The sequence below is a fragment of the Ammospiza nelsoni genome, chromosome 4 (genome assembly GCF_027579445.1).
Source record: "Ammospiza nelsoni isolate bAmmNel1 chromosome 4, bAmmNel1.pri, whole genome shotgun sequence".
In the NCBI taxonomy this organism is placed as follows: domain Eukaryota; kingdom Metazoa; phylum Chordata; class Aves; order Passeriformes; family Passerellidae; genus Ammospiza; species Ammospiza nelsoni.
The window spans coordinates 2010635-2023253 of NC_080636.1; the positions used below are offsets into that span (position 1 = coordinate 2010635).

The 12619-nt window shown below is 46.2% G+C and overlaps 1 protein-coding gene across 1 annotated transcript; it reads right to left on the reverse strand.

The window, feature by feature from the left end:
• Positions 1 to 3335: 3335 nt before the first annotated feature.
• CD8B (CD8 subunit beta) lies at positions 3336 to 10438 on the reverse strand. The gene is made up of 5 exons (XM_059470843.1): positions 9927 to 10438; positions 7214 to 7564; positions 5242 to 5331; positions 4173 to 4262; positions 3336 to 4054 (listed from the first exon to the last, which is right to left on the reverse strand). Exons 1-5 carry the CDS (start codon positions 9970 to 9972, stop codon positions 4014 to 4016), a joined length of 618 nt encoding a protein of 205 aa, XP_059326826.1. The 5' UTR covers positions 9973 to 10438; the 3' UTR covers positions 3336 to 4013.
• Positions 10439 to 12619: the final 2181 nt, after the last annotated feature.

Here is a 12619-nt window from a genome sequence, read left to right on the forward strand (position 1 = left end):
CTTCCAGTATTAGATTAACAACTGAGCTATTCTGTAAAGACTGGCAATTTTTAAAAAATGCATTTAGAGAATTGTAATAAAACCATGAAGACTATTTACTGTAATGCCTGAAGTGCCTGTGCTTCTGCTCTGTATCTATATCCTAAATATAATATCCTAAAATATCCTTTGAATATTTTAATGGTTTCAAGATCTGCACTGTTCATTGAGAGAATGACTGGATTATAGTTTTATAATATAGAATATGAATTCTATATATTCTTTGTATATGGTCTATATATTCTATATTCTATATAGAATATCTGTTCTATAACATGTTCTATATAAAATATATAATATATACTATAAAATATAAAAGAAATAATAGTAATAATAAACCAGACTATTGCAACATATAATTTTTGATCTCTTTTACAATTGCTTGCCCAATGATTTGTGGGGATGAGCACAACATAGGTGAATTTTTTTTTTCTTGAACCCATACATCTGCAAAACCCTTCTTGTCCTTTTCTCTTTGTCCAAATTTGGTGGTGTCTCCTTTTGTCATTTAAGAGGAAATAGTTTATTTACATTTGAGGCAAGATATTTGGGTTATATCTATAAAATCCTGTTATTTTTCCTTCTAGGTATGGCTGCTCCTTACTGCAGGCAGGATGGTGACAGTGGGACACAGGAGAAGGCTGATCCATCACTGGAAGGAGCCAAGGAATGAATTAGGGACCCTCATGTGCCAGGACATGGTGGCGTGTGTGACACTGTGATGGACAAAGCTGTCACCTGTATCTCTGTCTCTCCATGGATCCAGGGATCATGATATTACAGAGAGGGACAGAAACACTTTCCCATTCATTTTCAAGTTGGAAATGTCGTGCCACAACATCCCTGACCCTTGGCTGGCATCATCATTGTGTCTCAGCTAAGAAGCTGCAGGAATTGGGATATCAGGGAATTGGGATAATTTTCTCAGCATCTTTGCATTGGTGTTTCTGTTTTGTGCTTATTTATGCTCTGGGGGAAAAAGGTCTACAAAATGTGAATCTATTTTTATCTATCAGCTCTCACAATCGTGAAACCTGCTGCTAAAATCTCTCCCAGTTTTACTGTCTAAAGCACTCTATTGATGATTATAGAAATTACTGTTATTTTTTCATAATTTCTACAGGTAAACTGCCCAGATCTGTGTTTCAACAGGCCAGACAACATCTTTGTCACTGTCCCCTCCTGTTTTCACTGCACACAGGTGATGGAGAGTCTGGGTGGGTTTTGGGTTGTTATTTTTGGGGTGGTTTTGTTGTTTTTGTCGTTGGTTTTGGTTTTGTTTCCTCCTAAATACAAAGGAAAAGTGAAGACTAATTGGGGAATTCAGACATCGAGCAAATTCTTTGCTGTGGGTGAGCAGAGAGCCAAGGAATAAATCCCTCTCCTTTGTGCTTGTGTTGTTGGAGTTGGGATAAGTGACTGAAGTCTGTCCTGGGCAGGGGTCTCAGTCAAGGTCTGACACTGTGAGGATGTCCTGAGTGTGGAGAAGAAGGAGCAGGAGTGACTGGGCAGGGTTATCCCGAGGCTGCTCACCTTCCTGAGGCAGAGGAGGGCTGGGCTGTGCAGCCTGGATTTGCTGCTTGGCCATGGGAGAGCTGAGCAAGGTGTGGGCAGTGAGGTCAGGACACCTCAAGAGTGAGAAAGGGAGCTGGGATTTCAAAAGCAGCTGCAGGCAGAGGGAAAGCCCCTGCTTTTTTAAAAATAAACCTCTGCTCATGGGAAGTTTCAAAGGGGTTTTCTTACAGCTGTTATGAAAAATGTACATGCCTTTCTGAGGCAAAGCTGTGCTCGCTACTTGCAGGGCAGGAAAATGATGGTTTTAGTTAATCTGAGCTCTTCCAGAGGATAAATGGTGATGTGTGGGGGTCAGAGATGCTCAGGGTCCCCTCCCTGCTGCACCTGGGGTGGGATCTGTGGTGTCCCCACAGCTGGCTGGCCTGAGAGCTTGGGTGAGTGTCACAGCCTGGCAAAGCTGGCTCAGCACGATCCACTGCCAGCTTTATTTATCCACTGCATCATTTAGGGGAAGCACCAACAGCTGGGCTTGAGACCAAGCTCTACAGAAAATTCAGTATTAGAGAGGAAAGCAGCAGCACCTGTGGCTGGGAGGGGAGGGAGGGGAAGGCCACAGTGGTGCTGCTGTGCCACTGTGATACTTTCACCCAAAATCTCATCCCAAGACTGTGTTAGCCCCAGCCCTGGGGACTCTGTACCACCTTCCCCTTGCTCTCCCAGGAGCTGACACAGGGCTGGTGCCTGTGTGTGAGCAGATGTGGGGCTGGGGGTGCGTTTAAGAGTGAGTGCTCACTGCCTGTGCCCAGCAGGATGCCAAACTTCCAGAACTGCCTTGGCACCCTGGGCAGTAGCTGAGCCTTGCAGCCATCCCTGGGGAGACTTCCCTGCTTCTGGCATCCCTCAAGGCTCAGCACCCATGGGCATTGCTTGGGGCTCAGCATGCAGGGGTGTCACACAGGGCTGTCACACGGGAGTGTCACACAGGGGTGTCACACAGGGGTGTCACACAGGGTTCAGGGCACAGGGGTGTCACACAGGGGTGTCACACAGGGGTATCATACGGGGGTGTCACACAGGGTTCAGGGCACAGGGGTGTCACACAGGGGTGTCACACAGGGGTGTCACTCAGGGTTCAGGGCACAGGGGTGTCACACAGGGGTGTCACACAGGGTTCAGAGCACAGGAGGGTCGTCACCTGGGGCTCAGCACCCCCAGGCATCCCTCAGGGCAGCTCCCACTGGCCATGCTGGGCTCAGGGCCAGCCCCTGGGGGCCTCTGCTCTCAGAGGTGGTGCTGACCTTCAGGCTGTGCCAAGTGTTTGCCCTAGTGTGCATGGCTTTGTCTGGTTTTCCTCTCCCAGCCCTGGCTGTTTGCAGTCTCCCATGGGAGAAAACACCCTCCCAGATCTGCTCATCCTGGAGATTTTGCAATGCTTTAACTCTTTCCTGGCTGGAGGCCATGGTTCCTTGCTTGCCACACAACTGTGTGGACCAAAAGACACCAGCCTGCAGAATAACTGAGTGATATTTTCACTTTTGGTATTGAATAAACCTGCACAGAATCTTTAAGGTTGCCTCTGCCCCATCCCTGCTGGTTGCCCTCAAAGTGTTCATTACCAGATTTTTATCAATCAGTATTAACAGGAGCTAAAAAAGCACCTTTGTGCTGTGGAGAGGAGTGCCAAGGAGCTTTGTCACAGCTTTCCAGCCCATCTGAGTTCTTTTGGTATCGTGGATATTTTTGCCCCTGATGAGGGAGAGAATGATGCATCTGACTCCATCTTATCAGAAGGCTCATTAATTACTTTATTATACTATCTTATTCTATATTTTATTACACTATATTACATTACATCTAAACTGAATCTGCCAAGCACTCAACTGCCCAGAATCTCGTGGCTGTCAGCCCACAGTCCTGACACAAACACACACACTTGGCCCTGCTAGGCCAAGGAAACAAAACTCCATCACTCTGGGTAAACAATCTCCATTTTGCATTCCACTTTTGCAGAAACACAGGCACAGCAAATAGGATAAGAATTGTGTTTTCTTTCTCTGATGTTCAGAAAACATGAAACCCAGAAATATTCTTGGGAAGAATTGTGCCTTGCTTTTCTCTGTGAAGAGAAATGTGGCTACACTTTGGTACCAGCCCCTTTCCCCTGTGCAGAGCCAGCCGTGGCATTTGCCCTGCTCAGTGTCCTTTGGGAAGTGCTCAGGATGCTGCAGAATCCAGCCTGGTCCTTTTGCCAGGGTTGTGTCCAGGAGAATGTTGAAGTCATGCAGGAAAGAAATGTCTGTTTTGTGGTACAAGCTCGCATCTGTCCCCTGCCAGGTCCTTCCTGGCCATGCTCAGGCTCCTGCAGGGGAGGGTCCGTGGCTTCTTCCTGTCTGTCTGAGGCAGGGAGGGCAGTGGGATTTACTGGGAATTACTGGGAATTTACTGGGATTTACGGGGAATTACTGCCTGTGGATGCGAAGCCGCAGCCTCCGCCGCAGACCTGGGAAGAGACAAGAGACAAGAGACAGTGTCCATCAGTGCTGGCCCCTCTCCCAGCTGTCCGTGCCCTCCTGGGCTGTGCCAGGGCTGGCCCCTCAGGGTGGTGGCAACAAACTCACGGTGCAGGCGGTAGGCGGTGGGCACCAGGCTCAGCAGCAGCAGCAGGACAGCAGCAGCCAGAGGGATCCAGACCAGGGGACTGCAGGGACCTGGGGACAGGAGAGCACTCAGCACCTGGCACCACCCTGCCCCAGCAGCCTTGGGGCTGGGGAAGGGAGGAAAGCAAGGCACTCAGAGGGGTGGTGAGGATGTGACCATCACGCTGGGGTAACCTTTGAAGGATGCACCACACAACCACAGAATGGGTAAAGCTGGAAGAGAGCACAATGGGTCACCTGGGCCAACCTCCCTGCTCAAGCAGGGTCATCCCAGAGCACAGGGCACAGGACTGTGTCCAGGTGGCTTTTGCATATTTTTGATAAGGGGTGTGATGGTGTTCACAGGGGTTCTTAGATTGGGGAAGAGACAAGGATTTGACTCCATGTTTCAGAAGGCTGATTTATTATTTTATGATATATATTACATTAAAACTATACTAAAATAGAAGAAAAGGTTTCATCAGGAGGCTAGCTAAGAATAGTATAGCAAAGAATGATAACAAAGGTTTGTGGCTCGGGCTCTGTGTCTAAGCCAGCTGGGCTGTGATTGGCCATTAATTACAAACATCTTACATGGATTAATCACAGATCTACCTGTTGCATTCCACAGCAGCAGATAATCAATATTTACATTTTGTTCCTGAGGCCTCTCAGGTTCTCAGAAGGAAAAATCCCGAGGAAAGGATTTTTCATGAAAGTTGTCTGTGACAAGGGAGACTCCACAACCTTTCTGGACAGCCTGTTCTGGTGCTCAGTCCCCCTCACGGTGAAAAAGGCACTGCAGGGAACTTGACTCTGAGGTCATGAGACCCTAAACTGAAATCCATCCTGCCCCTAAACCTGTGGATGTGCCAGGGAATCCCTCCTAGAGGCAGAAGTCTGTCCAGAGCAGTGTGTCCATGTGCACCCAGACAGCCGCTCCTGCAGGGTGACCCTGTGGTGGCCCCACCCCAGGACAAACCCAGCTGAGCCCTGAGGACCCAGGAGCTCAGCAAAGCCCTTTTTTCCAGGAGCTGGCACAGTGCCATACCTTCCCTGCTGGCAGCTTTCCTTTTGGTTGTGCGCGGCGGAGGCTTTTTGGACACTGGTGTCTGCGTGGTCTTTGGAGGCAAAACATCAACTGGGGAAAGGAGAAAAGGAGGCTGTGAGTGTGGCAGAGACATCTCCAACAGCAGCCAAGAGAACCAGCCTTGAACCAGCCCCCAGCAGTGACCCCCTCACTCAGAGGGGTGAGCTTCACCTCACCTGAGCCTCTTGGGCTCACAGAAGTTACCAAGAGCTTTTAAAAGTGTTAATCAAATAATGCACCAGGTAACAAAGGCTAATGCAGGAAAAACCCCCAAATTTGCTTCAGTGACATTTGCTGCCAAGCATCATCTCACCAGAATTGCACAAAACCATCGGTGAAACCATTTCAGCAGCACTGGAATGTTTTAAGGGATCCCTGGATTTTTTTCCTTATTCACATTGCTCTAATCTTTGCTCAAGATTTGATTTTTTTTTCTGATAAAATGAGGGTAGGATTTATTATAGTGTATCTAAATTCAAACAGAACATATTTGTTTCAGAATAAAGTTGGCCAGGAAAATATGCCAGTAATGTCATTAAATAGCTGCATGTCTGACTCCTCAAACCATACTTATTCAAAATTTTAGGTGATTGAAAACTATTTTTTAATTCAAAATTTTATTCAAAAATTTAGGTGACTGAAAAATATTTTTTTCTCCTGTTTCTATCCAGGATGTAGATTCTTACAGAAACTACCATTCTTTTACATGAGAAGATGAGACATCAGGGCTCTGGGATTTATCTGGACAACTTCTCCCTTAAATGATAATAAACGTAGGGAAAAGAAACTTAAAGACAAATTGTTTTATCATGAGAACTAAAAGGAAAAAAAGAAAATATCCAGCCAAGCCTGTCTTCCCAGAGCACCTGCTGCTGTTTACTTTTTAATTGGTGTCCTTGATCAAGCTGCATGTTAAGCCTGTTTTTCATGCTTTGCACAGAGATATGTGCCCAGCTGCTAAAAAACAATTCTCCTTTATCTTAAACCAGCTTTTCTCTGAGCCAGCAAGAATCCAAAAGGGATTTCTCATGCAGTTCAAGGTACAGAGTGTATTTGCAAAAAAACCCCAGAAAAACTGGGACACTGGGTCCGCTTTAGAGCCAGAAGTGGCATTTTGGTTAAATAAGTTATTTGTCTCCCTAAAAGTCTGCAAAAATAGAGGCTGAATCCCACTTCAAATGCATTCTTTTTTCTGCATCAACTACTGTTTTGTGGTCAAAGGGAAAATGGGCTGAAAAGGGCTTCTGTATGCCCCAGACGTCTGTAAAGCCTCTCTCCTCCCACAACACCTGCAGAAAAATGTTATTCCTGTTGGGATCTCCCCAGGAATAGTGGGCTGTGAGCTTTGAGGAATAAACCCCATTTCAATATTTTTTTTGAAGGGGTGATCTTGAAAGTTGCCATCAGATCCACCCCAGAGATGTGAGGGGTGATGCTTTCTGGCCTCAATGCTGCTCTTGTCACTTGGAGTGAGGGTGAGGGAGAATTATGGCATGGAAGGACCTGTGAGCTGAGCAGGGCACACATCCAGCCTCCCATCCAGAGTACAGCAGGGAATGAGGAAAACACAGGGCATGGCAGTACCAGGACTTCCCAAGGAAATGCTCGAGCACTGGGAGCAATGCTGTGCTCAAGGCATGCCCACAGCAAAGCAACTGCTGATGGCAGAAGGACTATCACACAAAGCTGACTAAATTTTAGCCATTTTCTGTATTTTCTGCAACTGCTGATGGCAAAAGGATCATCACACAAAGCTGACCTAAATTTTAGCCATTTTCTGTATTTTCTGCATTTTCTGCTTTATCCGATCTCAGAGACAAAACCCAGAGCCCCAACCTTGCAACTCAAAAATTGGGAAGAATCAAATCACCCCTTTGCCAGGCTCATCACAGCTACTGGTGGCACATTTTGGAAGCCCGAGGGTGCAGCTTACCCACAGAGAGCTGTGTGCCAGTGCCCAGGAGCAGCTGGGAGGACTGGAACGCGGAGCAGTAGTAGATGCCGCTGTCTGAGGGCTGCAGGTGGCTGATGTGCAGGCTGTAGGAGCTCTGGGACCTCGCCTCATGGACACTGAACTTGTCCTGGCTCACACCAGGGCCATAGGTGGCTCTGCCCATTGTGTTGGAGAACAACAAGAACTGGAATTGTTGCCTCTCCTGGCTCCAGCGGTACCAGTAGACCCCGGTGTGCTCCTTCTTCAGGTCACAGAGGATTTCAGTTTTATTGCTGGTTTGGGTTAGAATATGCCCTGGAGTTTGGGCTAGTAGCAGAGTTGTATAAAAACCTAAGGGAAAAGAGAAATATACAGTTATTATTTTAATTTCATTGTTTTTCTTCTGTGCAAAATACAGATTTTCTTTATGGGCTTAATAAAATCACAGTAGACACACAGACCAGGGGAGTCACACAAGTGAGAAACAGGAGCATTTTTTATCAGGATGTTCCCATATTTCCTCAGAGGCCTTTTTGGGTTCCCCAGTTATTGTTTTGGCCAGGCCAAATTATACAGGCAGATTTTCTCTGTAAACATTTCTATAGGAAGGAGGCAGACTGACAGGGAGAGGGATGGGAGGGATGGTTTTGAGGGTCTCCTGGGGGCTGTATGTGCAGGGAAGAGCATCCCTGCCTGCCCCTGTGAATGCCCCTCTCCTGCCCTCCTTACCTTTCTCATTTTTCAGACATTTTACTCCTTTTCCAACAAATTTTAGTGCCTCTTAACAGATTTGCCATATTTTTCTTCTTACAGATACAACACGGATAAACATTTCAGGGGCAGAAAAAGAGACCAAAAAACATGCAAAACATGTCAAAATGAGCCAATTTGATATTAGTCTTCAGACAATAATATTTTTCAAAGGAATTTTGAGACATGGGGAAGGAGAGGGAGTGAGGGGCAGCGGTGGGGTTCAAAGCTTTGCTTTGGCATCACATCTCCCTGTTTGGGCTTTGCAGCTTTGTGGAAATTATCAGAGTCTTGTTTGGCCCAGGCAGATGTGAGGGGTGTCCTTGTGGAAAGGATAACAGGTAACTTGTGATCCTTGCTGTTCAGCAAACAGTCCTGCAAAGCTGCAGATACTCTGAGCCCTAGTGGAAAACAGCTCTCTGCAGATAAGGGCACTCCTGCTGCCCCCATCTCTTTCCCAGGCTTGTTTTAAAGTTGTGCAAAAAGCTCAATAATATGTTTCTTGTCTTTTTTTTTTAACTTTAAAATGTTCCTTTTTCTTCAAAATCTGAAGTTGCTTACAGCAGTTTTTTCAGCCTCATGCAGCCCTGTGGTGTGGGGATGGATGGGCACGACCCAAGAACATCTAAAGGCATTAAAGTGGTACAAGGTCCTGATGTCTCCCATGTTCCCAATGGGACAGGCAGAGGAGAGGGCTCTGGTGGCTGACAGGGGTCCAGAGCCTTTCTCTGTTCCCCCCACCAAGGACCCCAGTGCTGCAGAACACTAACATTGTAATGACAATATTCCAGTGTTGCACAGCAGCTGCAGCATTTCACCACATCCTCTGGCTCTGTGACAGCATTAATGTCTCTTTTTATTAAATTATATCATCTTAAGGCTTTAGAGAGGTTTAAGTTCTCTCAGATTAAGAAAGAATTAAATTTAGGGTTTAAGTTCTCTCAGATTTTGTCATGGCAAACACCTGTGTGGTTTTTCAGGGGATGAAATGTGTGTGGCCATGGCACATGGGGGCTTCAGGGCCTCCTTGAGTGCCCTGAGGTCGGGCTCTGCTGGGCATGGGAAACATAACTCTCCACGAAAAACTTATCTTTGACCTGTTGGAGACATTGTTATGTAAGTCAGAAAAGATAAGAAGAGATTCTGCAAGATCTCAACTCAGTGGCAGTGGTCAGCCAGGAGTGAGCTGGGATGGAGACAGAGAAGAAAACTCATCCTCAGTCATACCTTCAACCCCAAAACCTCTCTGTTCCCTTTCCTGGTGAATATTCAGGGGCACCATGGGGAATCACAGTGCTTGGCCAGAGCAGCCTGCAGCAACATAAAGATTACCCCTTTTCCTTTTGCATGGGCAAAGCAAACTCCCATTTATTGAGGTTTTCTCAGTGAGCTCCCCACCTCACAGATCTATAGGATACCAGAACCTGTAAGGCAGAATGGTTTTACAACACACTAATTCCAGCTGTGTTCCTTGGAAATACTCAGTCTTTGGATGATTTAGAAAATTTGGGATGTTTGTCATCTTTGTGTTAAACAGGCCGTGGAGAGAGGATCTGTTTTAACTTCTCCATTAGCAGCTTCATCTGCACTGAGGAGTAAAAACTCTGTGGTGTCTATACCACTATGTGTGGAAATATGAACAGAATATAGAATAGAGTGGAATGGAATGGGATGGGATGGGATGGGATGGAATAGAATAGAATAGAATAGAACTATTTCAGTTGGAAGGGAACCACAGCAACCAACTGGTCCCACTTTCTGACCAGTTCAGGGCTGACCAAAACCTAAAACATGTCATTAATAGCATGATCCAAAGTGATTTGAAATAGGCAATAATACCCTGTAGATCTCTACTGTGATGGTATATTTAATCTGCCATCATCCAGCTGCTGGAGTGTGATGGAGGAGAGGCTCCAGCAGGATTTTAGGTGCCCTCAACCCCTAGGAGATATGTTGCTCTTACCTGGGATCTGGAGGCAGATGCAGAGATGGAGCCATGGCCAGGCCATGGTGGCGGACTCGGTGACAGAGGGGTTTAGTGCCAGCTCCCCCTTTCCCCTCGCTGTCACCTCTTGGTGGCAGGGCTGGCTTCCCCTCAGGAAGTCCTTGCCCCTCTCTGTGCAGATCTCTCAGCAGCAGCTGCCAAAGAGCAGCACCTGGAGCCTCAGCCTGGCAGCTTCTTCTGTGCCGAGCCCCAAACCCAAGAGTCCATCAGGGCAGCACCCTTTGCTCTCCTCCAGCACTTCTCAGGGTACCTTAAATCCCCTTCAGAAAAATAAAACCCCAAAAACTCACTGATTTTTAATTTCTTCAGATTTCTTCATATTTCACCACTTAGTTATTCCTCCTTCTTTTAATCTACTTCTATCAAAAATTTACAAATGTAGGACCATGGCCTTAAAGATAAAAGAAGGAAAGCGTGAATTTTGGCTGGTTTTCTCCCTGTTGAAATAAAAAAGCATTCAAGACAAGGAAAAGATGCAGTTTGATCTGTGGAGTTTTTTCTACAGCAGAATTTATAGCAGGTGTTTTTCTCTGAAAAATGCTGAACACCAGACCAACCCAACATAAAGCAGAGATGTGAAGCATCACGGAAAGCTTTGAAATCAAGAGCAAGAAACCTCAAACAAATTTGTGGCTGAAAAACCACAAAAATGAGGAAATTCTGCTGGGGCTTTCCACCTCAGAGCATGTGCTGCTTCGGTAGCTGTGACAGCATGCAGCTCATAGGCAGAAATATTTAAATGATAAAGTATCAGAATGACTTTGAAATGTCTGGGAGGAAGAGGTCTGAAGCACTTGGGGTTTAGGATTCAAAGACAAGTACATGAGGTGAAATTACAGAGATGAACTGGTGTCAGCAGACTTCAATATTTTCCTGTTTGGGAAAAAAATTGAAATTATTTTTATTTGCTGCCATCTTGGCTGCAAAGTGACATTCAGTTTTCTTTTCTGTCCCTCTCATGCAGATACTTGTGGTCCTTACAGTGCCCAGCATCTCCTCAGAAAAGGAAATTTCACATGGGGGCACTTAGAAACCTCCCCCAGGGTTGAGCTGGCAGATGAATAGGAAAACCAATATTGCATCTTGTACACTGTGAGCTTTTGGTCTGTTTTATACCAGATTTTTCAGTGCTGCTGTAACACATCCTCTCCCCATTTCTGTTTAAATTAATTTCCTGCTCAGAGCGGGTCGCTAGCTGCAAAACCCTTGCCACAAAACACTCATCTGCTAAACTTCAGGGTGGGCTGAATGGCTCCTTAACTCTTTCCTGGCAGGAGAAGGCAATTTTAGAGTTTTCAAACCCATTTCAGTGCTTTAAGCTCTTGTTTCCAGAGCTGAGCCCTTGATGTGGGTTGCAGCAACACCTGCCTCTGCTGCCCTCACCTTCTGCTCACCTGTCCCCTTTTGTTTCACATCACCCTGAGATTGGGCCCTCCCTAAAATGAGGTGAAACACTTCTTTTTTATTGAGGTGGGGTGGCAGGGAGTGCTTGTTATGAGAAATGCCACTGCAAGGGAATTTTCCCTTCATCCCTGTGGTGAAGTCAGTGAGGTGAGCCCCAAATCCCCAGCTGCTGCAAAGGATAAATCGCTCTTTTCCCACTGCTGCTGTCACCTGGAGCAACTTCTGGCTGCCTGGCCAGGACAAGAGTTTTTCCCAGAGGTGGCTTCTGCCATCATTACAGCCTTGGATATGGGGGTGTTACACTGGGATGACTCCCCAGGACATTACAGCAACTTTTGAGAAAGCACAATATATGAAATGTAAAAGCATCTTGTACTGGAATATAGATTAAATATAAATTTTAAAAATTGCTGTTTATACTCAGTGGAGCTGTTTACCGGTGGCCAGGCTGTTCTCAGGACTGGCTGTTGCTCCTACAAGAAAACATCTTGGAGGAGGGAAATCTTTGTCTGGCAGCAAAGCTCTGACAAAAATCAAAGCACTGTGTGAACGTGCAGGAGGCAGCTGCTGTTTGTAACATCCCCACATTGTTTGGGGCTGCTGTCCTGGGAAGAAAAGGGGAGGAAAGAAGGGTGTAAGTTGATCTTATCTGTTCACACAAGCAAGATTTGCTGGTGACCTTGCTGAGGAATAGCAGCTCCTCTAATCACCAGTGTTTGGCTAACGGCTGGGCAGTGCTGGGGGGGAATTGTTGAATTTTGGTGTATTTGTACTATGTAGCTGCACAATTCCCAGGGGAATTTTGTCCTTTTTCTGAAATTAAAGACAACCATCTCTGTCCCCACCCCAGTTATGTCCCCTGTGAACTCATCCTAGTGGGAAACAGCCCCTCTTATTTTTTCCATCTTGCATCCTGCCCACCTCACCATGCTGAGATTAATTTCTGGTGCTTTCACCAGTTTTCTGCACTTTTTACTCTTTCTTTCCCCCCCCTTTTATGAATTTCCTACAATAAAATGTTTGTTTTGGGGGGATAGAGCAAAGCATTGGTGTAGAAGAACAGGGTTTAGAGCCAAGAAGCAGGACCTGGCTGGGGTTTCATGTCTGTTAAACTCCCATGCTGCAGAGGAGGTTAACTGCAGCTGAGCTGTAAATGCCTGGCTAGAGAAAACAGCTACCACAAAAATAGAGAAAAAATTCATTCTCTCTGTGCTTTTGAAGTTAGAAGGACTGATTTTGGGGGTCAG